The sequence below is a fragment of the Leopardus geoffroyi genome, chromosome C3 (assembly GCF_018350155.1).
Source record: "Leopardus geoffroyi isolate Oge1 chromosome C3, O.geoffroyi_Oge1_pat1.0, whole genome shotgun sequence".
NCBI classification, from domain to species: domain Eukaryota; kingdom Metazoa; phylum Chordata; class Mammalia; order Carnivora; family Felidae; genus Leopardus; species Leopardus geoffroyi.
This window is the reverse complement of record NC_059338.1, coordinates 3,418,717-3,442,849: the sequence shown is the minus strand read 5'-3', so window position 1 is coordinate 3,442,849 and position 24,133 is coordinate 3,418,717. Positions and strand designations below refer to the sequence as shown.

The following is a 24,133-nucleotide window of genomic DNA, read 5'->3' as shown; positions in this document are numbered from 1 at the left end:
AGGGAACATACCACATATCATAAAGGCCACATATGAAAGACTCATAGCTCATATCATCCACAATGGGAAAAACTAAGAGCTTTTCCTCTACAGTCAGGTACAAGACAGGGATATCCACCCTCACCATTATTACTTAACCTACTAGTGGAAGTCTTGGCCTCAGCAATCAGATAACACAAAGAAATAAATGGTATCCATATGGGCAAGGAAGAAGTCAAATATTCACCATTTGCAGACAACATGATACTCTATGTAGAAAACCGAAGACTCCACCAAAAGTTTGCTAGCACTGAATTCAGCAAAGTTGCAGGATATAAAGTCAATGTACAGAAACATGATGCATTTCTATACTCCAATAACAAAGCACAGAAATAGAAATCAAGGAATTGATCCCATTTACAATTGCACCAAAACCCATAAGATACCTAAGAATAAACCTAACAAAAGAGGTAAACAATCTGTTCTCTAAAAACAATAGAACACTTATAAAAGATATTGAACGGGGCACAAATAAACAGGAAAATATTTCATACCCATGCATTGGAATAACAAACACTTTTAAAATATCTATACCACCCAAAGCAATCTACATATTTCATGCAATCCTTATCAAAATACCACCAGCATTCTTGACAGAGCTAGAACAATCAATCTTAACATGTGTGTGGAACCATAAAAGACCCTGAATAGCCAAAATACTTTTGAAAAAGAAAAGCAAACTGGAGGCATCATGACACTGAACTTCACACTATATTACAAAGCTATAGTCATCAACACAGGAAGCTACTGGCACGAAAACAGACACATACATGAGTGGAACAGATTAGAAAACCCACAACTATACAGTCAACTAAAGGTCAACAGAGCAAGAAGGAATATCCAATGGAAAAAAGTCTCTTCAACAAACATTGTTGGGAAAACTGGACAGCAACATGCCGAACAATGATACTGAGCAACTTTCTTACACCATACATAAAAATAAATTCGAAATGGATGAAACACACAAATGTAGGACAGGAAACCATCAAATCCTAGAGGAGAACACAAGCAGCAACCTCCTCTTTGACATTGGTTATAGCAACTTCTTACTAGACAGGTTGCTGGAGGCAAAGGAAAGAAAAGCTAAAATAAATTATTAGGACTTCATCAAAATAAAAAGTTTCTGTACACTCAAGGAAACTATCAACTAAAACTGAGAGCAGCCTAAGGAATGGGAGAGGATATTTGCAAATGACATATCTGATAAAGGGTTAGCATCCAAAATCTATAAAGAACTTATCAAACTGAACACCCACGAAGCAAATAATTCAGTTAAAAAATGGAAAGAAGGCATGAATAGTCATTTTTCCAAAGAAGACATCCAGATATCTGACAGATATATGAAAAGGTGCTCAAAGTCACTCATCATCAGGGAAATATGAATCAAAATACCTCACAGCTATCAGAATGATTAAAATTAATAAAACACAGGAAACAACAGATGTTGGCAAGGATGCAGAGAAAGGGGAGCCCTCTGACACTGTTGATGGGAACGCAAACTGGCACAGTCACTATGGAAAACAGTGTGGAGGTTTCTCGAAAAGGTAACAATAGAACTACACCATGATTCAGCAATTGTACAACTACGTATTTGCCTAAAGGATACAAAAATACAGATTCAAAGGGGGTATTTATAGCATCATTATCAACAATAGCCAAATTATGGAAAGAGCCCAAAAATGATGAATGGATAAAGAAGATGTGGGGTGTGTGTGTGTGTGTGTGTGTGATGGAATATTACTCAGTAATCAAAAAAAAAAATGAAATCTTGCCATGGACAATGACATGGATGGAGCTACAGTGTATTATGCTAAGTGAATAAGTCAGTCATACAAAGACAGATACCATCTGATTTCACTTGTGGACAAAACAGACATACATATGGGAAGGAAGAAAAAAGAAAAAACAGGGAAACAAACCATAAGACACTCTTTACGAAAAAGAACAAACTGAGGATTGATGGAGGAAGATGGGTGGGAGATGGGCTAGATGGGTAATAGGCATTAAATAGGGCATTTGTGATGAGCGCTGGTTGTTGTGTGTAAGCGATGAATCACTGAATTCTACACTGACTCACCAAGTGTGCTGTTGCTCCTGCTGACCCCTATCCATGTCACCCACAATGGCTTTGGGTAGAAGTTGGAGATGTGGCACACCAGAAGCAGATGGCCAGGACCAGGACTGTGGCTACTGGGCAGCCAGGCCTCTGGCCCCACTGGAGAGACAGGACAGGTGTTCGCAGACTGAGAGGGAAGATGTTCACATCAGTTAAGATACACATCTTTCCACCTCTCGAAACCTGGCACCATCATCTCTCTTTCTTGGCCTCTTCTCTTCTGAAGTTGAGAAAATGTTGCAAATTTATGAGCAGGGAGAGAAAATGCTAGGAGGGAGGGAGCAGGACCGACCTTGTTGCTGGAGATATGCCTTCTCTGTGTCAAGAAGATCCAAGAGGAGACAGGGGCAGGTGTCATTGATGTGTGCTTGTATTCTTAAGTGTAGCACATGGAACTGATTGAATACTTTGCAGACCTCCTGAGCCCTCCTTCCTCCCTTTGGAGATGGCCACCATGACGTGTTCTGGAAGCTCATGAGATTTGATCCTTGAAACACAATCCACATGAAGCCTAGTGATGCTTCTCCAAAGTGCAACTCACAGCCTCCTGGCAGTTATACCTTAAGGAGATCTGGGGAAGAGAGGTTGTGAGTTACAGGAAAGGGGAGGGAAAGAGATGAAATGAGATGAGTGGAAGCCAAGGATGGCTGAAGCAGAGGGACAAGTTGAGGGTATTGGACAGGAATGGAGCCAAGTTTGGTTTGAATGGAGGATCATACAGAGGAGAAGAAGTCAATAATTGAGGAAGGAACAACTGTTGGAGGAGAGATAGCAGAGGTGTGGACAGAGAACAGGGAAGGGTTCCACAGGAGAGCTGGGATAAAACCACCCAAAGTTAAGGGAGGGCCGTGGGTACAGGGAACACATAGACAGAGGCCACTGAGGGGATTAAATGGGGAAAAATGCAAATTTCAAGGATCAGTTACAGAGGGAAGGACTAGAAGGTATCTGAATGGAGGCCATGGAAAGGGGTGGTTACAGGGGACACAAGTTGGAGACATGAGAGCACAGCCTAAGTTCAATGAGAGGAAGGGAAGTAGCAGAAAACATGAAGCTTTTCAAGATCAAGCTCTGGCTTCTGCTCCCTACCCAGGCTGGTGTGATTCAGGTTTATGATGGGGAGACATGAGAGTCAGAAGCCAGTGGAGGTTTTTTTTCCTGGAGGAAGAAGAAACTGAAGGAAACACACACACCTGCCACTTTCACCCACCTGCCCTGAGGGATCACAACACATATTCAAGCTGCCATTAACTGACACAGTCCTGAAATATCAGAGGAATCTAATTTAGCATGTATGAAATTTCCTTTCATGTTCCATCGGCTTCTTGTTACTGAAGTTGCCATTGGACCAGGGCCGCAGGAAAATGACAGTGCCAGTCTTGCTGTCCCAGCCATGAGTCTGCAGCTCTTCCAGCCAAGCAGAGCCCAGAATGTTGTGTTCGGGAATGGCTAGAAAAAGATGTTGTCAACATGGTTCAAAAAGAGATGGGCTCGTGGAAGCCTGTGCCAGAAGAACAGATAGACCAAGAAAAGGAGGGCATTCGGGAGGAGAGAGAATGCAGAAGAAAGGTGCCGGGGAGGGGCACTGAAATCTGGAGGACAGGGAACCATAGTTCCCTCTGGAGACATGTGCTGCCCCAGAGCCCCGAACTTGCCACCCATTATTCAAAAGACACAGGGCCCTGTGGTCAGGGATTCTCAGGAAGGAAGGAAGCTGACATCCTGCACTCGCCAGGTATGTGCTGGGGAACTGCACCACGAGTGTCCATACACACGGGCACAAGTGCACAAATGTGCACACACACTGAGAGTCACACGCAAATGCATACACCTAGACATACATATAAACATGGAAATGCAGACTCATAGAGACGCACACACAGGCACCTACACACACATACTCATACATACTTACACACACATGCAGACATATCACACACACATCCACTCTCTGAGCAGGGCCACCGTCCTCACCATCATCACTGTCACCACCGGGAACAAGAATCTTAAGCAACACCAGTTGCAACAACAGCATCTTACGTGCAGATGTTCTTTCTTTCTCTCAGAAAGTGGGTCTTTGGCGTCTGTTCTCACAAACCTCCCCACACACAGCCCCTCTCTTCTGACTTCCTTCTCAACACACACGCCTGCCCTGAGTCTCCCCGACAATGCAAATGGACTCCGCCCTCAACCCTGGACACCTACTCAGACTCTCACTTCCCCTCCGGGTCTGACCCTCTCTCAGCTTCCAGCTTCTCCCTGTCACCAGCCTCCATTCTGTTTCCCGAGGTCCTAACTCAGGTGCTGGGGACCAAGTCTTGTGTGGCATGGAAAAAGGGACCCTACCTCTCGTGCCTTTTCTCCTCATCCAGACAGTAACCCATGAAGACACACAGTTCCCCAGCACCCAGCCCTGGAGTCTGCTGTCACCCTGTCCCTCGTGCCCTTGGGTCACTCCCCATGGACTTCCTTCCCTGTCCCACCCCCACCCCAGCCCATCCACATCTCTGACATGTCACTGCTTGTGTTAAAAAACAAAACCAACCAGGTTAATTTGAAGATCGAATTGGTGGTATTGAGTGAGTCATTAGTCAGGCAGCATCTCATCTGGAAGAAAGAGGGAAGCTCCCAGAAGTTGTACAAATGTTCTCTTATTAGCAAAAGAAGAGAGAGCAATGGCTGAGGGAATGTCGCCTTCCCTTAATTGTGAAGATGAACTATACATTTTGGTGTGCTGACTTTAACGTGCAGACTCTAGACTAAAACAAATCTGCTGGAAACAATATTTACTCAAGTGGTGACCCTTGCTGGTGTTTGCCCTCTCACAATCTGGACTCAGTGTTTCTACCCGGATCTCAACATCCAACGGGGCCTGGCAAGTGGTAGACGCCCAACGATTATCTCTGAATGATTGAATAATTCACTTCAGGCATCAAATCACTCTTAAGATTATGGACTTCTTCGACATAAAGATCTTTGAGGAATCAAAAAGTAGTGGCTGTAATCTGACCTGATGAAGTGAGAATCTTGCACATTTTCTTTTGGATGCAAGCATATGCTAATAACCATGAAGTTCACACAGAGGGTCCTACGGCAAATCTACAATAAGAAATCATGGGAATTCATAGTGTGTGGACTTAATAGAGTGTTCTGGAATCATGTATCCAGATTCCCTTCCTACTGTTCCTGCTAGAATGTTCCATGCTTGTCTTATCATGAGTTGGCCATGCTGGACACACTGACCTTCTACCTCCTTGGTGTTCTTAAGTGTTTAAAGGCTCTTAAGTATTTGTTTGTGCTTTATATCTTCCAGATAATGTGTTTGCGCTATTGGTCTTGTTATTTTTTGGTTGACCGGTAAGCAGAAATAACCTCAGGCTAATGAGAGACAGATAATATTTTTTGGAATGTTCAGATTGGAATACAGAAAGAAGAGCTCACTCCCACACTTAAGATTTTGAAAGGCTGGATAATCAAAATGGCTTCTCCTGAGTCCATCAGAGCAGAAGGATCAGAGCAACTTGTTAACGTAAATACCAGAGAAATACAGACTCATCAAAAAAATAGGGCATGCAAACCCTTGCTTACCTGGGACACATGCCAGAGGTTCTATAAGCCAGAAGGAATAATTCAGCTACAATTGCTAACAATTGACTGAAAGCAAGCAGAGTCCTGGGAGGTCCTGAGAGTCACAGACTCAGGAAATTCACTATATCTCCAGGATTTTGCCCACCAACCTCCCAGGGGTTCCAGATGGAATGGAGACCAGGATACGGACCAGAGAACTGCTTTCTGGTGGTACAAGCCTGAGGTCTGACAGCAGCTCCCTCCTGAATCAGGCTGGAAGGCTACTATTCCCCACACAGAAAGGAGCCTTCACTGGGTGTGGGAAGGGCAGGGAGCCCCACTACCTCAGGGCACAGTGAGCCCTTCAGCTGGGGGGAGGGGCAGTGGGGGAAGGGACAGGAACACACCTTGTCCCAGACTAAGAGGCTCCATCTTCTGAGGCAAAGGGGGAACTCTCGGAAGGCCCAGTCCCCAGACTGAAACACAAAGCACCTGGCTGAGGATGGGACTGGACCAGAGCAGAGGTAGCGTCTCCCTCTCTGCCCCAAGCAGACCAGCCAGCAGGGAACCAAGGGCAGCTCCTGCTGGTGGGGGGACAAGACGATGAAGATACATAGCCTTGAGCCACATCCTATTTGAAAAAGAAAATCTCAGACCCAAAAGAATGTCATAAACCGAGTTCCCACCCTGGGACTTCATACCCAATTGAACAAATTTCACAACCCCGGAAATGTAGTCTTACCCAGGCAGGCAGGAAAGTTTTCTTTCCATAGAGCAATGGGTCTGTCTCCTGGGTCCTCTCCAGCCCCCGATGATAAGACATGCACATTGTTCTTCCCCCAAGAAAGCAGGTCTGACTCCTGGAAGGCTTCTCATTTGCTGCTAATTCCCCGGCCCCACCCTCCCCCTATAAAAACCTTCATTTGTACAACGTCTCTGAGTGCCCACCTCTGTGCCAGATGGGGTGATGTGCGATTCATGGATCATTTAATAAAGCAATTATTGGTCAAGTTTATAAGGTGAAATTTTCTTATTTTAAGAGTTCTGAAGTTTACCTCTGGATGATTAAATATAGACATCAAAAAATAAATAAAATAAAAGCTTGGAGGACAATATTATTCATTATATCTTAAATATCTGGGCACAAGCTGCTTCTCATATGTTTTGAAACCAGTCTCAGAGAATATGTTTACCATACAAACAGAAAAGCTGAGGAAGTCATGAAGGAAGGAAGGAAGGAAGGAAGGAAGGAAGGAAGGAAGGAAGGAAGGAACAGAGGGAGGGAGGGAGGGTGAGAGGGAGGAAAGAAGGGAGGGAGGGAGGGAGGAAGGGAGGGAGGAAGGGAGGAAGGTGAAAGAGCGGACCTACGCTGGTCAACTCCATCTTGTTCTGTGTCCTCCACCTTGAGTGACTATGTCCCCGACATGGCCCCCTTTCCAGGAAAATTGCAGAAACCTCAGACCACACCTCCTCCCCTTGAGTAACCTCCTGCTCACCTGTTCAAACTTCCTGATCAAAACATGCCCGGCAACCTGCGTAATGGGACTCCGACCCTTCCCCAGCCAATCGGCTGAGGCCACGACCCTTCCCCAGCCAATCGGCTGAGGCCACGACCCTTCCCCAGCCAATCGGCTGAGGCCACGACCCTTCCCCAGCCAATCGGCTAAGGCCACAACCATTACCTCACCAACTGCCCCTAGACCCCTATAAAACCTTTGTGCTTTTGAAACTCGCTGGTTCTCTACGGCATCTCACCGCTGCGTCGGTGCAGGTAGGGGATTGAGTTCGAGATAGCTCGAAGAAAGGCTCTTTGCTTTTCCATCAGACTCAGCTCCATGGTGGTCTTTGGGGATCGCGAATTCTGGGCATAACATTTGGGGGCTCATCAGGGATCCCCAAGACCCCCGAGGAACCCCCCACCCAGAGAGCCTGACTGGCCATGGTTAGTGTATGTTCGTTCCGTCTTTTCTGTGTGAGCTCATTTCTGAAATTCTGGTAGTGTCTGGCGTGGTCTAAGTGGACGCACTGGAGGACCACGGGCCAGGAGTTTTGGAAGACATTCCTATCCTCCCTTCTGGAGGGACGTGGATTGCCCTCAAAGGTCTGAGACGAGGCGGGTTGCTCCCGCTGGTCAGCACGAGACTATCTTCTAGCTTTCAGTTTTGCTTCCATGGAGTTGGAAGACTGTCTCTAGGGGCCCTCTGTTTGTTTCTGTGTTTCTCTGTTTTGTTCTGTGGACTTACTGGACGGACGTTATGGGACAGACTCAGACTGCTCCTCTAAGTATTATGATTGATCACTTTAAGGATGTGAGGGGAAGAGCTAACAACCTCAGTGTGGAAGTCCAAAAGGGTCGGTGGCAGGTTTTTTGTTCTAGTGAGTGGCCAGCTTTCAATGTTGGATGGCCACCAGAGGGAACCTTCGAGACCTCCCTACCATCCACTGAGTCAGGGATATCATCTCTCCGCCTAAGACTGGCCATCCTGGTCAGCTCCCTTACATTATCACTTGGCGGGACCTTGAAAAAGACCCACCCTCTTGGCTTAAGCCCTTCCTAGCCCCACGCCCTCTGGAGCCAAAACCCATTCTTGCTTTGCAGGGGACAGAGAAGAAGGAGAACAAGAAAAGTCTTACCCAACCTTTAATACCCCTCTACCCTGTCTGACAGGGGGGAGGACTGAAGACGAATTAATTTTTCCTCCCCCAAATAACCCCCCTAGGATGCTGGAAGAACACCATCCTCCCCCTCCGGGGGAGGCAGACGCTGTTCTGAGAGCGGGAGGTGGAAACGCTCCAGTGGGAAGCCCGCCCTTTACCAGACAAAGCGCTCAGAGGGAGCAATCCGCCTCCACCGCTGACTCCACTATTCTGCCCCTGCGAGCCACCAGACCCCCAGATGTGGAGGGGAATCGGCCCCATCACTATTGGCCTTTCGCCACTAGTGACCTCTACATTTGGAAAGCTCAGAATCCTAAGTTTTCCAAGAAACTGGCAGGGCTTATTGATTTATTAGACTCTGTTCTTTTTACTCATCAGCCCACGTAGGATGATTGCCAGCAGCTTTTCCAGGTCCTGTTCACGACTGAGGAAAAGAGAAAGAATCCTCAATGAGGCCTGAAAACTAGTTCCAGGTGCAGGCGGGAATCCCACCACCAACCAGGCTCAGATAGATGCCTCCTTCCCCTTAACTCGGCCCCAGTGGGATTTCAACACGGCAGAAGGTAAGGATCAAAAAATACCCCATGTCTCAGGAGGCCCGGAAGGGGATCCAGCCACACAACTGGAGACTACGAAGCCTAGGGGTACTAGTTCCTTGCCACTCTGCCTGGAACACCCCCCTACTGCCGGTCAAAAAGCCTCACACAAATGACTACTGACCGGTACAAGACCTCCGGGAAGTAAATAAGAGGGTCACGGACATACACCCAACTGTTCCCAACCCATATACTCTCTTGAGCCCCTTGGCGCCCTCCAGGGTCTGGTATACTGTACTAGATTTAAAGGACACTTTCTTCAGTCTGCCGCTGGCACCCCAGAGCCAACCCTTGTTTGCCTTCGAGTGGCATGATCTGGAGGAGGGCTACACTGGGCAACTCACCTGGACACAGCTGCCTCAGGGATTCAAAAATTCACCCACCATCTTCGACGAGGCACTACACGAGGACCTGGGTGAGTACAGAAGGGAGTGCCCTGGCCTCACCCTCCTACAGTACGTAGATGACATCCTGATTGCTGCCGACGTGGCCAAAGACTGTGAGCAAGGGACCCAGGACCTGCTGGCTACCCTGGGGGCCTTAGGGTACCGGGCATCCGAAGGCTCAGATATGCAGGGAGAGGGTAAGTTACCTGGGATATATCCTGGAGGGCGGACAGCGGCGGTTATCAGATGCCAGAAAAGAAACTGTCCTAAAGATCCCTACTCCCGCCTCCCGAAGAGAAGTAAGAGAATTCCTAGGATTGGCTGGCTACGGCCACCTCTGGGTTCCGGGTTTTGCTGAGATCACCAGGCCCCTATATGAAGCTACCAAAGAGGGGAAAACATTTAAATGGGCTGAAAAAGAAGAAACTGCCTTTAATCGGTTAAAAAAGCTCTCCTAAGTGCCCCAGCCCTGGGCCTGCCAGACATTACGAAGCCCTTCCACCTCTTTGTAGACGAACATGAGGGAATAGCAAAAGAGGTTCTAACTCAAGCCTTAGGCCCCTGGAACCGCCCAGTGGTTTACCTGTCCAAGAAGCTAGACCCAGTGGCTGCCGGCTGGCCGCCATGCCTAAGAATTATTGCGGGGACAGCACTCCTAGTCAAGGACGCAGACAAACTGACCCTAGGACAGGAGATCTGGATCACGACCCCACACACCATTGAAGGGGTCCTGAAACAGCCTCCGGATAGATGGATGAGCAACACATGTATGACTCATTACCAGAGCCTCCTACTCAACCCTCCGTGGGTGTGGTTCTACCCCAGTGCAGCCCTCAATCCTGCAACCCTGCTGCCCGACCCTGACCTGGGTGCTCCACTACACGACTGTGCGGGAATCCTGGAACAAGTACATGGATTCTGGACGGACCTGACCGACCGGCCCCTCCCTGATGCCCAGGCTACTTGGTTCACTGATGGCAGCAGCTTTGTGCAAGACGGACACAGGTATGCGGGTGCAGCGGTGGTCACCAAAACGGACACCGTATGGGTGGAGGCTCTACCCTCTGGAACGTCAGCCCAGCGAGCAGAGCTCATAGCCCTCACCAAGGCACTAATGCTGGGAGCTGGAAAACGGCTTAACATCTACACAGACAGCTGTTATGCGTTTGCCACAGCTCGCATTCATGGGGCAATTTATCAGGAGAGGGGGTTACTGACAGCAGAAGGACGGACTATAAAAAATAAACAGGAGATACTTGACCTGCTTACGGCCTCATGGCTTCCTGCCAAGCTAGCCATTATCCACTGCCAAGGGCACTAGAAAACTGATAACCCGGTAGCTAGAGGTAATCAAAAGGCTGACCAGGCAGCCAAGGCAGTAGCCCTTACTTTAGTCCCCACCATGACCATACAACTACCAGACCCGGGAGACCCAGTTTTACCAGACCAGCCCAAATACTCCCAGGAGAAGTTACAGCGGATCAAGAAACTCCCCATGGCCCAGGAGATAAAGGAATGGTCATATACACCTAACAAGGAGCTCATGCTGCCAGACCAGCTCGGAGTCTCAGTATTAGAGCCGCATCGGTCTACTCACATGGGGGCCCGAAAATTAAAAGACTTAATCCGACATGCCGGAATCAAGATTCACCAACAGAACACCAAAATAGAGCAAGTTGTATCTTCCTGCAAGACCTGCCAACTCACCAATGCGAGAGCCACATCAAATAAAAAAGGAACCAGGCTCAGAGGCACCAGACCGGGACCCCAATGGGAAGTCGACTTCACTAAAGTCAAACCAGGAAAGTATGGTTATAAATATCTTTTAGTATTTACAGACACCTTCTCTGGCTGGGTGGAGGCATACCCAACCAAGCATGAAACGGCTCAGACGGTGGCTAAGAAGCTACTGGAAGACATTTTACCCAGGTATGGTTTTCCTGCCATGATAGGATCAGACAATGGACCAGCTTTATCTCGCAGGTAACACAGGCAGTAGCCAAGGCGGTGGGGGCAAACTGGAAATTACCTTGTGCTTATAGGCCCCAGAGCTCAGGACAGGTAGAAAGAATGAATAGAACCCTAAAAGAGACCCTTACCAAATTAACCATGGAGACTGGCGGGGACTGGGTGACCCTCCTACCGTACGCCCTTTATCAGCTTAGAAACACTCCTTACACTCTGGGTTTTACTCCCTACGAGATCATGTTTGGCAGGCCACCCCCTATTATTCCCAACCTTCTTGCTGAGTTTAAAGATCAAGAACTTTTTCTTTCCTTGAGCGGGCTCCAGAGGGAGCACGAGGACATTTGGCCACGCCTCCGTGCCATCTACAAGGCTGGCCCAACCCCGACACCTCTTCAGTACAGGCCGGGAGACTTGGTCTACGTCAAGAGGCACCACTGAGAGACCCTGGAGCCGCCCTGGAAGGGACCCTACATCATGGTGCTGACAACCCCCACTTCTCTCAAAGTAGACGGCATCGCGACCTGGGTCCATCACACCCACGTTCAGCCAGCGGACCCCTCCTCGATCCGGAAGGACTTCATCACGTGATGGGCTGTCAATTGGGACCAACACAACCCGCTCAAGCTCAAGCTACAGCGCATTCCACCCACTTAATTTGGTAACTCTGTTAGCTCTGTTTGGCACTGCTCATGCTGCCGAGAGTCCCCATACCCCCCAAAACATCACCTGGCAGATCATAGACACCAGCTCAGGGACAATACTTAATCAGACTTCCCAGAGCCACCCCAGGGACACTTGGTTCCCAGAACTTTGTGTAGATCTCCAAACTCTGTTCCCCTTGTCACCATACGCCCCCGGATTCCATGCGCAGAACCTTTATTTCTATGTCTGGCCCGGCCACTCTCGCTCGAGCACATGCGGGGACATGGCTGACTATTTTTGTGCCCCCTGGTCATGTGTCTCGATGGGGCACATCTGGTGGACCCCACCACGCACCAGAGATCTCGTCGTGGTAAAGCGGCCCAATGGCCCCCAACCACCATATGTCTGGGGGCGCGGTAATCCCATAGTTATATCCTTTATAAGCCAAGGTAAAAAAACAACAGATGGGAGAGTGGAAAAACATGGGGACTCAGGATATAAGACCGGGTTAGGCCAGGAGCCAAAGACAAGGGAGCATTATTTACCCTCTGAATGCAAGCGACTCCCCTTACCCAGCAGTCCACCACGAGGGTAGGACCCAACCAAGTACTAGTTCCCCAGCCTGCCCCCACCAAGACAGCCACTCCCAGAAATACCCAGGCCCCAGCCACACGGCCCTCCACATCCCCTGTCCCTACTAGAGCGTCACCCGCATCTCCTGCCCCAGGTCACAACTTACTATCTGATGCAGACCTCCTGTGGAGCACGGTTGTCAGGGCATACCAGGTACTAAACACTTCTAGGCCCGACCTGACCAAGGCCTGTTGGCTCTGTCTAGATGTCTGGCCCCCATATTACGAAGGTATTGCCATTAAAGGCAATTATACAACAGCCTCCAACTCTAGCTACTGCAGATGGCAGCAGGCTACTGCAAGACTAACCCTCCAGGTGGTAACAGGGCAAGGCACTTGTATAGGCCACGTACCCCCCAAGCAGTCACATCTCTGTAATGAAACCCAAACAGTCCCCAGGGAGACAGTGTATCTACTCCCCCCCCCCCCGAAAATGCATGGTGGGCCTGTTCCAGCGGCCTTACTCCCTGTGTCCACTCCCAGGTCCTTAACTCCTCGAAAGAAAGCTTCTGCCTACTCGTGCAGTTGATCCCCAAGTTAGTGTACCATTTGGGGGGAGAAATACTTAACAGGTTAGTCTCTGCTAACCCCCGAAGTAAAAGAAAGCCTATTACAACCTTAACTCTGGCTGTGCTCTTGGGATTGGGATTAGTGGGGGCAGGGACCGGAATATCCTCACTCATCATCCAGAACAAAAACTACGGAACCCTAAGGGCAGCCATTGACTTAGACATAGAAAGAATTGAAAAGTCAATTTCTCATTTACAGGAATCCCTTACTTCCTTATCAGAACTAGTACTCCAAAACAGAAGGGGATTAAACTTATTATTCCTGCAGCAAGGAGGACTATGTGCAGCCCTAGGGGAAGAATGTTGCTTCTATGTTGATCACTTGGGGAGTCGTAAAAGAATCTATGGCCCTCATAAGGGAAGGGCTGCAAAAACGGAAGTTAGAGAGAGAACAATCTCAGTCCTCATACGAGTCTTTGTTCAACTGGTCTCCCTAGTTAACTACCCTCATCTCGGCCCTTGCCAGACCCCTCGCCATCCTGCTCATACTAGCAACCCTTGAATCCTGTATAATCAACAGACTGGTCCAGTTTGTCAGGGACCGCGTGGGGTCCATCCAACTAATGGTCCTCTGTGCTAAGTGCGAGCCCCTAATAACAGAAGAGGACAAAATAGAAATGCAGCCCCATGATTGGGTCGGCAAGCTACATGATAAGGGGGAATGAAAGAACGGACCTATGCCGGCCAACTCCATCTTGTTCTGTGTCCTCCACCTTGAGTGACTATGTCCCTGACATGGCTCCCTTTCCAGGAAAATCGCAGAAACCTCAGACCAGGCCCCCTTCCCTTGAGTAACCTCCCGCTCACCTGTTCAAATTTCCTGATCAAAACACACCCAGCAACCTGCATATCGGGACTCCGGCCCTTCCCCAGCCAATTGGCTGAGGCCACAACCCTTCTCCAGCCAATCACCTAAGGCCACAACCATTACCTCACCAACTGCCCATAGACCCCTATAAAACCTTCGTGCTTTTGAAACTCACTGGCTCTCTCCAGCATCTCACCACTGCATCGGTGCAGGTAGGGGATTGAGCTCGAGCTGGCTCGAATAAAGGCTCTTTGCTTATGCATCGGACTCGGCTCCCTGGTGGTCTTTGGGGATCGTGAATTCTGGGCATAACAGAAGGAAGAAAGGAAAGAAGGAAGGATGGAAGGAAGGAAGGAAGGAAGGAAGGAAGGAAGGAAGGAAGGAAAGAAGGAAGAGAGGAAGGGAGGAAGGAAAGAAGGGAAAAAGGGAGAGAGGAAGGGAGGGACGGAGGAAAGGAGGAAGGGAGGAAGGGAGGGAGGAGGGTAGGAAGGAAAAAATGAACATATTGTGTGTAAAGGAAATCCATGGAAAATTCCTGCACATTGAGGATTTAACTGCCATTGTCACAACATTTCCTGCTTCATGGAGGCTGGTGCAGCTTGTCTGTCATCTGTAGGAAAACCGTGGAGTGAATTTTTACCAGTCACTTACTCAGCAGCAGAATCAGCAATGGATTCCTGACCAGTGGTTTGTTAGAAACCCATGAGAACACCCAGGATGGGGCCTCACCTAGATGTCAGGATTACCAAGCAAAACAGGGTAAGAGTGTGACAGATGAGGACACATGAAGAAAAAGGCAAGCAGGCAAGAAAAGGAATATTTTCAAGAACTCAGGGAGAAGAAGAGAGAAGTGAGGAAAAACATTGCAAGAAAAAGAGACATTAGCCCAACCTCCCCATGGACCACATCCACATCCATCAGAGAGGAGTGTCCAGTCACAAAAGACAGAAATCCACCCTGTGGAGCTGAAGACATACTGGGAATATATCAGCTGATGGAACTGAGAAGCCCAGGGTCGTTGGGGCTCCAGTCCCTTCTGTGGGGACTGTGTTTCTGCCTTCAGTTTCCTGATGTTTTGGTTTCATTGTGGCTGCTCTTTCTGGCTTCAATGCAGTATGATCACAAATGAAAATGGGGGGGGGGGCCTGGGAGGCTCAGTTTGTTAAGTGCCTGATCTCACTTCAGGTCATGATCTCACCGTCCATGAGTTTGAGCCTTGTGTCTGACTCTGTACTGACAGCTCAGAGCCTGTAGTCTATTTCAGATTCTATCTCCCTCTCTGGTCCTCCCCACTCAAACTCTGTCTCTCTCTCTCTCTCTCTGTCTCTCTCTGTCTCTGTCTCTCTCTCAAAAATAAATAAAAAATATTTAAAAACGTTTTAAATGAAAATTGTACAGCATGCGGCTTCCTGACCAGCCAGGGAGGAAAGCTGGGAGGCACGATGGGCCACGTGGACCCCCGCCGGCACTAACAGGAGCAGCAGAGACTACGATGTAACATGAACACAGGTCCTCCTGATGAACGTCTTCCAACAACTTCTCAGAGACGACGGCCTGAAGAACTTCGGGAGCCCAGTGCACACGGGGCGTGTCGGGAGCTGGATACGAATGCCTCCGTGCTTAGCTGCAGAGCCTCCGGTGTGCCATGCAGCATTTTTTAAGAAAATGAAGAATTGGTCAAGAAAGCTTGCATTCAAGCAAACCATGAAAATCGATATTTTATGTAGCATTCCTCCCACATTTGAATACTTTTCATTGTTGAGCAATGAACTCTGTTCTCTCTAAAGAGCATAAAATGAAGTACACGCTTGATGTGTGGTGTGTGTGTCCACGGTGACACGAGGCCCACAAGCACAGCAGGCAACACAGCCACCAGCTCCCATCTGGATGCTCTCCTTTCTCTTTCTTTTCTTTTCTCCTCATTCTTGCCATGAGAACGCTTCGGATCCACTCTCTTGGAAAAGTTCACGTGCACAACTTCTCACCCTTCTTCCATGAAGGTGTCATCCTCAGCCTTGCTTCCCTGACGCTGAAAAATGGGCTGTAGTTGTTTCAGGCTTCATATCCCAACCTTATTATCCAGGACAAGAGACACCATCTCTTTCCCTGCCATTGACCACAAGAGTCATAATGCCTGTGACCTGAGCCACCTGGGGCGGGTGTCTAGCCCTGAACCATCACTCTGACCAAGGACAAGTACCTTCTGTCTTGGCCTGAACTTGATGTAACCTGCCCATCCGTCATCCTGTCACATTGTCAGGGATACTTTCTCTTGAGAGACTCAAGGTGATCGGAGCCCGGGGCTACACCTGAGGGTGGAGTCAACCAACCAAACACTGCATGGTGGCCATGTGAGGGTGACAAGGTGGACTGGACCCTAGAGAACCAGTCAACAAGTCTAATTTAGGAGAGAAGTTTGGGAAAGTCCCATAATTTGCTCTCCCTTTCCCAATAATTTCACCTTTGCCACCTCTCCCATCCTCAACGTTATTTTCCGTGAATGTCCACATGTGCAAATGTCTCAACTACTACAACCATGTCACGAGGCAAAAGGAAAAGAAAAACCTATGATATTGACAAAACTTCAATGCAGATTTTATTGAGGACATATGCCCTGCAGGTCAGATTCCTTGCCAAGGATACAAATATTAAAAAGACATGGACCTCACCTCTAAAGTCCTAAGAATTAGAAGGGAAAGGACCCTAACTGTTGGTAACAAGGGCTGGGAGTCAGGAATAGATTTGCAAGTGCAGGAAAATGTGGGGCTAATTCCCCCCAAGCAAAAACTTCTTTGACTTGTGAAGAAGGGACGGCTCACTGCAGGAAGTGACGCCTGATGCCACTGGCTCATGGAGGTTCCGGGACTTCATTTTACTCTAAGATACTTTTGATATTTAAGCCCCAGAATCAGGTCAGAACAACAAATTCTGCTAAATTACACTTAACTCGTCTTGACAACTGATCACTGAGCAGAAAGAAAGGACAAAAGCTGCACACAGAGACTTGCAAGTCCATCATCTGAGCTGGGTTCAGGGACGTCCTGGTCCTGGGCTGCTGGGATCTCTCTCCAAAGGGAGGCCAGTGCACTGAGGTCTCCAGTGTGATTTCCTGGGAGGAACAGATTGGAAATGCTCTGCAGCAGGTGGAGGTGAGGACTCCAGGAAAAAGGGCATGGTGAGGAGGAGGGCTGAGGACAGACAGAAAGGTGGGGACACAGTTGGGAAAGAGCAGGAAGGTGGTTCCAGACTTACCAGCGCTTCCAGAGCCAGAACGCAAGACCTGCCAGAAGCACCAGGGGCACGATCACCGCCAGGAAGACCAAGCCCACGGGGCGGTGCTGCTCTGTGGGTTCGGTGCACAGAGGGTGTCAATTCCCATCCACCTCGGGTTGACCTGCACCTTCCTGGTCCTTTTTGCTCCCATCACCCTCTGTCTCACCAACCACCCTTCCTCTTTCTCTTTTCCCATCCCTGTTCAGAGATGGACTTCACCCAACCCTTTACTTCCTCCCACATCCATAGGACCCTCACCCTCAGCTCTCCATTTCTTGGGTTCTTACATTTCTGTCCTTTATGGTCTGGAGTCCCTAGAATCCCAAATGTTTCATCTCACTCTCCTGCTCTGCTTGAGGACCACCCACCCCTTTTCCCAGCTGGACCCCTACCCTTTCTCACCCCAGTAGAGGACCATGTCCTGGCCTCCTAGACTGCTGTGTCTCACTCGGCAAGACAGGCCAGCTGCCTCTCTGGCTTCCACGTCCAAGGACGTCTGAAGATACCATGTCCCATCAGCATGGGGCAAGATGTCACCTCGCCGGGTTCCCTGGTGCTCCTCCTCACCCCGCATCCACGTCACCCATACTGGCTTTGGGTAGAAACCAGAGACATGGCACACAAGGAGCAGACGACCAGGACTGGGACTGGGGCCAGTGGACAGCCAAGCTTCTGGCCTCACTGCACAGACAGGACAGGAATTCTCAGACTGAGAAGGTAGATTTTCACCTCGCTTTAGATACACACATCTTTCCACCTCTAGAAACCTATCACCATCATCACCTCTCTCCCTTGCCTCCTTCTCCCCTGAATTTGAGGAAATGGTGCAAATTTCTGAATGCAGAGTGAGAATTCTTGGAAAGAGGAAGCAGGACTGACCTTGTCGCTGAAGATCTTCCTTTCCTGCCTCAAGAAGACCCAAGAGGAAACGGGGGCAGACCTCATTAACACATGCTTGTAGCTGTAAGTTGTCCACATGTTCCTGATTGAATAGTTTGGAGACCTGCTGAGCCCTCTTTCCTCCCTTTGGAGATGGCCACCATGACGTGTTCTGGAAGCTCACGAGATCTGATCCTTCATATGCAATCTTCATGAAGCCTACTGACCGTTCCCCAACATGTAGCCCACAGCCTACTGCCACCTGTACCTGAAAGGGATCTGAAAAGGGAGGCTCTGGATTACAAGAAGGGGGAGGGAAAGAGATGAAATGACGTGAGTAGAAGCCAACGATGGGTGAATCAGAGGGAGAAGTTGAGCGTATTGGAGGGAATGGAACAATGTTTGGTTTGAGTGGAAGTTCAGACAGATGGGAAGTGGTGGTCACTGGAGACAGAGGTAGAGGTAAGTTACTGGAGATGGAACAAATGTTTTAGGGGAAACAGGAAGGATGTGGGCAGAGAACAGGGGAGAGCTCCGTGGGAGAGCTGGGATAAAATCATCTAGGGTGAAGGGAGAGCACTGGGTATAGGGAACACATAGACAAAGTTTGCTGACGGGATTGAATGGGGAGAAAAGCACATTTCAAGGATCTGTCACACAGTGAAGAAGAGGGATGTGCCTGGCTAGAGGCCAGGGAATGGGGTAATCACAGGAGAAACTAGTGGAGAAACTCGAGCACAGCCTGAGGTCAATGAGACGACGGGAAGTAGCAGAGAACATGCAGCTTTTCAAGATCAGGTCCTAGTTTCTGCCCCCTGAACACACGGTTTGATTCCATTTTATGATGGGAATACATGAGGTTCAGAAGCCAGAGGGGGCTCTTTCCTGGAGGAAGAAGGAACTCAAGATGACACACACACCGGCCACCTCCATCCCACCTGCCCTGAGGGACCTGAACTCACATTCAAGCTGCCATTGACTGACACGGTCCTGAAAGATCAGAGGAAATCTGATGGAGAATGTATAAAATGACTTTTCTTGTTCCATTAGCTCCTCATTGCTGAAGTTGCTCCTGGACCAGGGCCGCAGAAAACTGAAAGCGCCCGTCTTGCTGTCCCAGCCATGAGTCTGCAGCCCATCCAGCCAAACTGAGCCCTGATTCTGTGTCCAGGAATGGTTCCAAAGGGATGTTGTCAAGATGATTCGAAAGGAGACTGGCTCCTGGAAATCTGTGCCACAGGAACAGATAGACTGAGGAAGAGAATGGCATTGGGAAGGACAGAGAATGCAGAACTGAGGTGCCAGGGAGGCCACCAAAATCTGGAGGACAGGGAGCCATAGTTCTCTCTGGAGACATGTGCTGCCCAGGAGGCCCGAGCTTCATACCCTTCATTTAGAAGGGCAGAGGGACCTGGGGTCAGAGACGCTCAGGAAGGAACCAGGCTGACATCCCTCACTCCCCAGGTGTGTGGCGGGGAACCTACACCACAAGTGCACACACAGGTATGTGCACAAACCCACTGACACACCCACACACTCAGATTTATACATGTATGCACACACACAGGTAAATATGCAAACAGACATACATACACACATGCGGACACAGAGACTCACACACAGGGACCTATATGCACACACTTACACACACATGCAGACATGTGTACACACTTGCACAGGACGCAGAGACTTGCACACGTGTGCACATATGACACACATGCGCGCACACACACACACACACACACACACACACACACACGCTCCCACCGGGAGTCCTCACCGTCGTCAGTGTCACCACCTGGGACAAGAACCGTGAGCAACACCAGTTGCAACAACAGCATCTTACGTGCAGATGTTCTTTCTTTCTCTCAGAAAGTGGGTCTTTGGCGTCTGTTCTCACAAACCTCCCCACACGCAGCCCCTCTCTTCTGACTTCCTTCTCAACACACACGCCTGCCCTGAGTCTCCCCGACAATGCAGATGGGCTCCGCCCTCAACCCTGGACACCTACTCAGACTCTCACTTCCCCTCCGGGTCTGACCCTCTCTCAGCTTCCAGCTTCTCCCTGTCACCAGCCTCCATGCTGTTCCCTGAGGCCCTAATTCAAGTGCTGGGGAGCAAGTCTTGCGTGGCATGGAAAAGGGACCCTACCTCTCATGCCTTTTCTCCTCATCCAGACAGTAACCCATGAAGACCCATGGCTCCCCAGCACCCAGCCCTGGAGCCTGCTGTCACCCTGTCCCTCGTGCCCTTGGGTCACTCCCTATGGACTTCCTTCCCTTTCTCACCCCCACCCCAGCCCATTCACATCTGACTTCTCACTGCCTGTGTTCAAATACAAAATCAAGCAGATTGATTTGAAGGTCACCTTCCCTTAATTGGGAAGATAGGGGTCTAATCATGCAGATGACCTCCCCTCCTTGTGGGATGGAGAGGGAGAGGGTCCATGTGACAGAGGACCTTATTGGCACTGACCAGAGGATTCCTCACTGACAGGGGAAGACTTACATTTCTGGGCAAGGTTGGAACTGCACTTAGGTTAGCTGTTCAACAAGGTTTGGGGAGTTGACCTGGCCCAAGCCTCCATTTTGTGCCCATGGTTTCCTTTTTAACTCTTGCTCTATTTGCTTTTCCAGATTCCCCCATGATTGCCTGTGTAACAGTGTCAGCACCCAATACGCCATTATTCTGAGGGAGGAACCAGTTGCCACCACAGAGACTGTAGAACATTGAAACATCTGAAGAATTCCCTGTCTGTGTGACTTGCATTAATATACTCACTCGCCAGGGGTGCCTGGGGGACTCAGTCAGTTAAGTGTCCGACTTTGGCTCAGGTCATGATCTCAAGGTCTGTGAGCTCGAGCCCTGTGTCCAGGTCTGTGCTGACAGCTCGGAGCCTGGCACCTGCTTCAGATTCTGTGTCTCCCTCTCTCTCTGCCCCTCCCCTGCTCACACCCTCACTCTCTCTCTCTCTCTCTCTCTCTCTCTCTCTCTCTTTCTCTCTCTCAAAATAATAAATTTTTTTTAATTTTAAATAAAAAAATTAAAAAATGTATTCACTCACCCGTCACTTAGCACCAGCCTGGATCCAAGAACCTTGCTGCACTCATGAAAATACAGTGTTCACAATGCAATCATTTTATTCCAGGAGCTTTTAGTCTACGCTGGAGGAAAAAACACATAAACCGAGAACTATACATTTTGGTGCGCTGAGTTGGTGTTTTCTTTCCCTTTGGTTCGTTTTTCAAAATTCCATTGAACGTACAGTGTTATATTAGTTCCAGATGTACAATATAGCGATTGAAAAATTCTATGCATTACTTAGTGCTTATCAATATAAGGATAATCCTACTCCTCTTCACCCATTTCCCCTGTCCCCCACCCACCTCCCTTCTGGTAACCAGCAGTGTGTTCTCTATTGTTAAAAGTCTGAGGGGCGCCTGGGTGGCTCAGTTGGTTAGAAGTCTTCGACTTGGGCTCAGGTCATGATCTCGGCAGTTCTTGAGTTCGAGCCCTGTGTCAGGCTCTGTGCTGACAGCTCAGAGCTTAGAGCCTGCTTCAGATTCTGTGTCTTCCTCTCTCTCTTCCCCTCCCCTGCTTGCACTTTGTCTCTCTCAAAAATAAAATAAACATTAAAAAAGTCTGTCTTTTCATTAGTCCCTTTTTTCTTGTTTCATTTGTTTTGTTTCTTAAATTCCACCAATGTGTGAAATCATAGGATATTTGTCTTTCTCTGCCTTATTTCACTTACCATCATATTCTCTAGCTCCATCCATGTTGTGGCAAATGGTGAGATTTCTGTCCTTTTTGTGGCTTAGTAATACTTCCTTGTGTATATATATATTTCCTTGTACATATATAGATACACCACATCTTCTTTTATTCATCTATCCATGGCCCCTTGTGCTGCTTCCATATCTTGGCTAGTATAAATAATGCTGCAGTAAACTTCAGGCTGGATGCATCTGTTAATTATAGTGTTTTCACATTTTTGAGTAAATTTTCAGTAGTAGAATTGCCGATCATATGCTAATTCTGTTTTTAGCTTTGGAAGAACCTCTATACTGTTTCCATAGTGGTCCCATCAATTTGCACTCCCACCAAGAGTGTACCAGGGTTCCTTTTTCTCCACAATCTCACCAACACTTGTTATTTCTTATGTTTTTTTTTTTTTTTTTTAATTTTAGCCATTCCAACAGATGTGAGGTGATATCTCCTTATGGTTTTGATTTGTATTTCCCTGATGATGAGTGATAGTGACCAACTCTTCATGTGTCTGTTGGCTATCTGGATGTCTTCTTTGGAGAAATATCTGTTCATATCTTCTGCCCATTTTTTTTCAAATTTTTTTTTTAACGTTTATTTATTTTTGAGACAGAGAGAGACAGCATGAACGGGGGAGGGTCAGAGAGAGGGAGACACAGAACTGGAAGCAGGCTCCAGGCTCTGAGCCATCAGCCCAGAGCCTGATGCGGGGCTTGAACTCACGGACTGTGAGATTGTGACCTGAGCTGAAGTCGGACGCTTAACCGACTGAGCCACCCAGGCACCCCTCTTCTGCCCATTTTTTTAAAAAATTTTTTAACGTTTATTTATTTTTGAGACAGAGAGAGACAGAGCATGAACGGGGGAAGGGCAGAGAGAAAGGGAGACACAGAATCGGAAGCAGGCTCCAGGCTCTGGGCCATCAGCCCAGAGCCCAACGCGGGGCTCGAACTCACGGACCGCGAGATCGTGACCTGAGCTGAAGTGGGATGAGCCGACTCAGCCACCCAGGCGCCCCTCTTCTGCCCATTTTTTAATTGGATTATTTGCTTTTTGGGGTGTTGAGTTGTACAAGTTCTTTATGTATTTTGGATACTAACCCTAGATCACACATATCACTAGCAAATATCTACTCACATTCAATAGATTTTCTTTTAGTTTTGTGAATAGATTTTTTATCTGTGCAGGTTTTTTTTTTATATTGGTGTAACCCCAATAGTTTGTTTTTGCTTTTGTTTCCTCAGGAGACATATCTAGAAAAATATTGCTGAGTTTCTCTGCCTGGCTTATTTCACTTACCATAATACCCTCCAGTTCCATCCATGTTGCTGCAAATGGCCAGAGTTCATTCTTTCTCATTGCCAAGTATTACCCCATTGTATATATAAACCACATCTTCTTTATCCATTCATCAGTTGATGAGCATTTAGGCTCTTTCCATAATTTGGTTATTGTTGAAAGCACTGCTATAAACATGGAAGTACATGTGCCCCTATGCATCAGCACTTCTGTATCTCTTGGATAAATTCCTAGTAGTGCTATTGCTGGGTCACAGGGTAATCCTAGGTTTTAATTTTTTGAGTAACCTCCACACTGTTTTCCAGAGCAGCTGCACCAGTTTGCATTCCCACCAACATTGCAAGAGGGTTCCCATTTCTCCACATCCTGGCCAGCATCTGTAGTTTCCCGAGTTGTTCATTTTAGCCACTCTGTGTGAGGTGGTATCTCAATGTAGTTTTGATTTGTATTTCCCTGATGGTAAGTGATGTTGAGCATTTTTTCATGTGTTTGTTGGCCATCTGGATGTATTCTTTGGAAAAGTGTCTATTCATGCCTTCTGCCTATTTTTTCACTGGATTATTTGTTTTATGGGTGTTGAGTTTGGCAAGTTCTTTATAGATTTCGGATACAAACCCTTTATCAGATATGTCATTTGCAAATATCTTTTCCCATTCTGTTAGTTGCCTATTGGTTTTGTTGATTGTTTTCTTTGCAGTGCAGAAACTTTTTATCTTGATGAGGTCCCAATAGAACATCTTTGCTTTTAATTCCCTTGCCTTTGGAGATGTGTCGAGCAAGAGATTGCTGCAGCTGAGGTCAAAGAGGTTGTTGCCAGCTTTCTCCTCTAGGGTTCTGATTCTTTCCTGTCTCACATTTAGGTCTTTCATCCATTTTGAGTTTAGTTTTGTGTATGGTATAAGAAAGTTGTCCAGTTTCATTCTTATGCATGTTGCT

At 48.1% G+C, this 24,133-nt stretch overlaps 2 protein-coding genes across 2 annotated transcripts in view; both read right to left on the bottom strand.

Moving 5' to 3' along the window:
- The window catches only part of LOC123585986 (T-cell surface glycoprotein CD1a-like), a 96,657-nt gene that overhangs the window by 22,537 nt on the left and 49,987 nt on the right, over positions 1-24,133 (bottom strand). The window lies entirely within an intron of this gene.
- LOC123585989 (T-cell surface glycoprotein CD1a-like) lies at positions 16,555-20,305 on the bottom strand. Its single transcript, XM_045454788.1, has 6 exons — positions 19,914-20,305; positions 19,096-19,362; positions 18,134-18,412; positions 17,657-17,935; positions 17,234-17,324; positions 16,555-17,090 (listed from the first exon to the last, which is right to left on the bottom strand). The coding sequence occupies exons 1-6, from the start codon at positions 19,972-19,974 to the stop codon at positions 17,012-17,014; spliced, it is 1,056 nt and encodes a 351-aa protein (XP_045310744.1). The 5' UTR covers positions 19,975-20,305; the 3' UTR covers positions 16,555-17,011.

Excerpts from the sequence above, each read along its gene's own strand:
- LOC123585989 (XM_045454788.1), bottom strand. The coding sequence starts at position 19,974 with ATGCTGTTGTTGCAACTGGTGTTGCTCACGGTTCTTGTCCCAGGTGGT. Across the intron at positions 18,413-19,095 it reads CAGTCAATGGCAGCTTGAAT|ATCCCTTTCAGGTACAGGTG; the intron begins GTGAGTTCAGGT and ends CTCCCTTTTCAG. Across the intron at positions 17,936-18,133 it reads GGAAGATCTTCAGCGACAAG|TGAGGCCAGAAGCTTGGCTG; the intron begins GTCAGTCCTGCT and ends CTGTCTGTGCAG.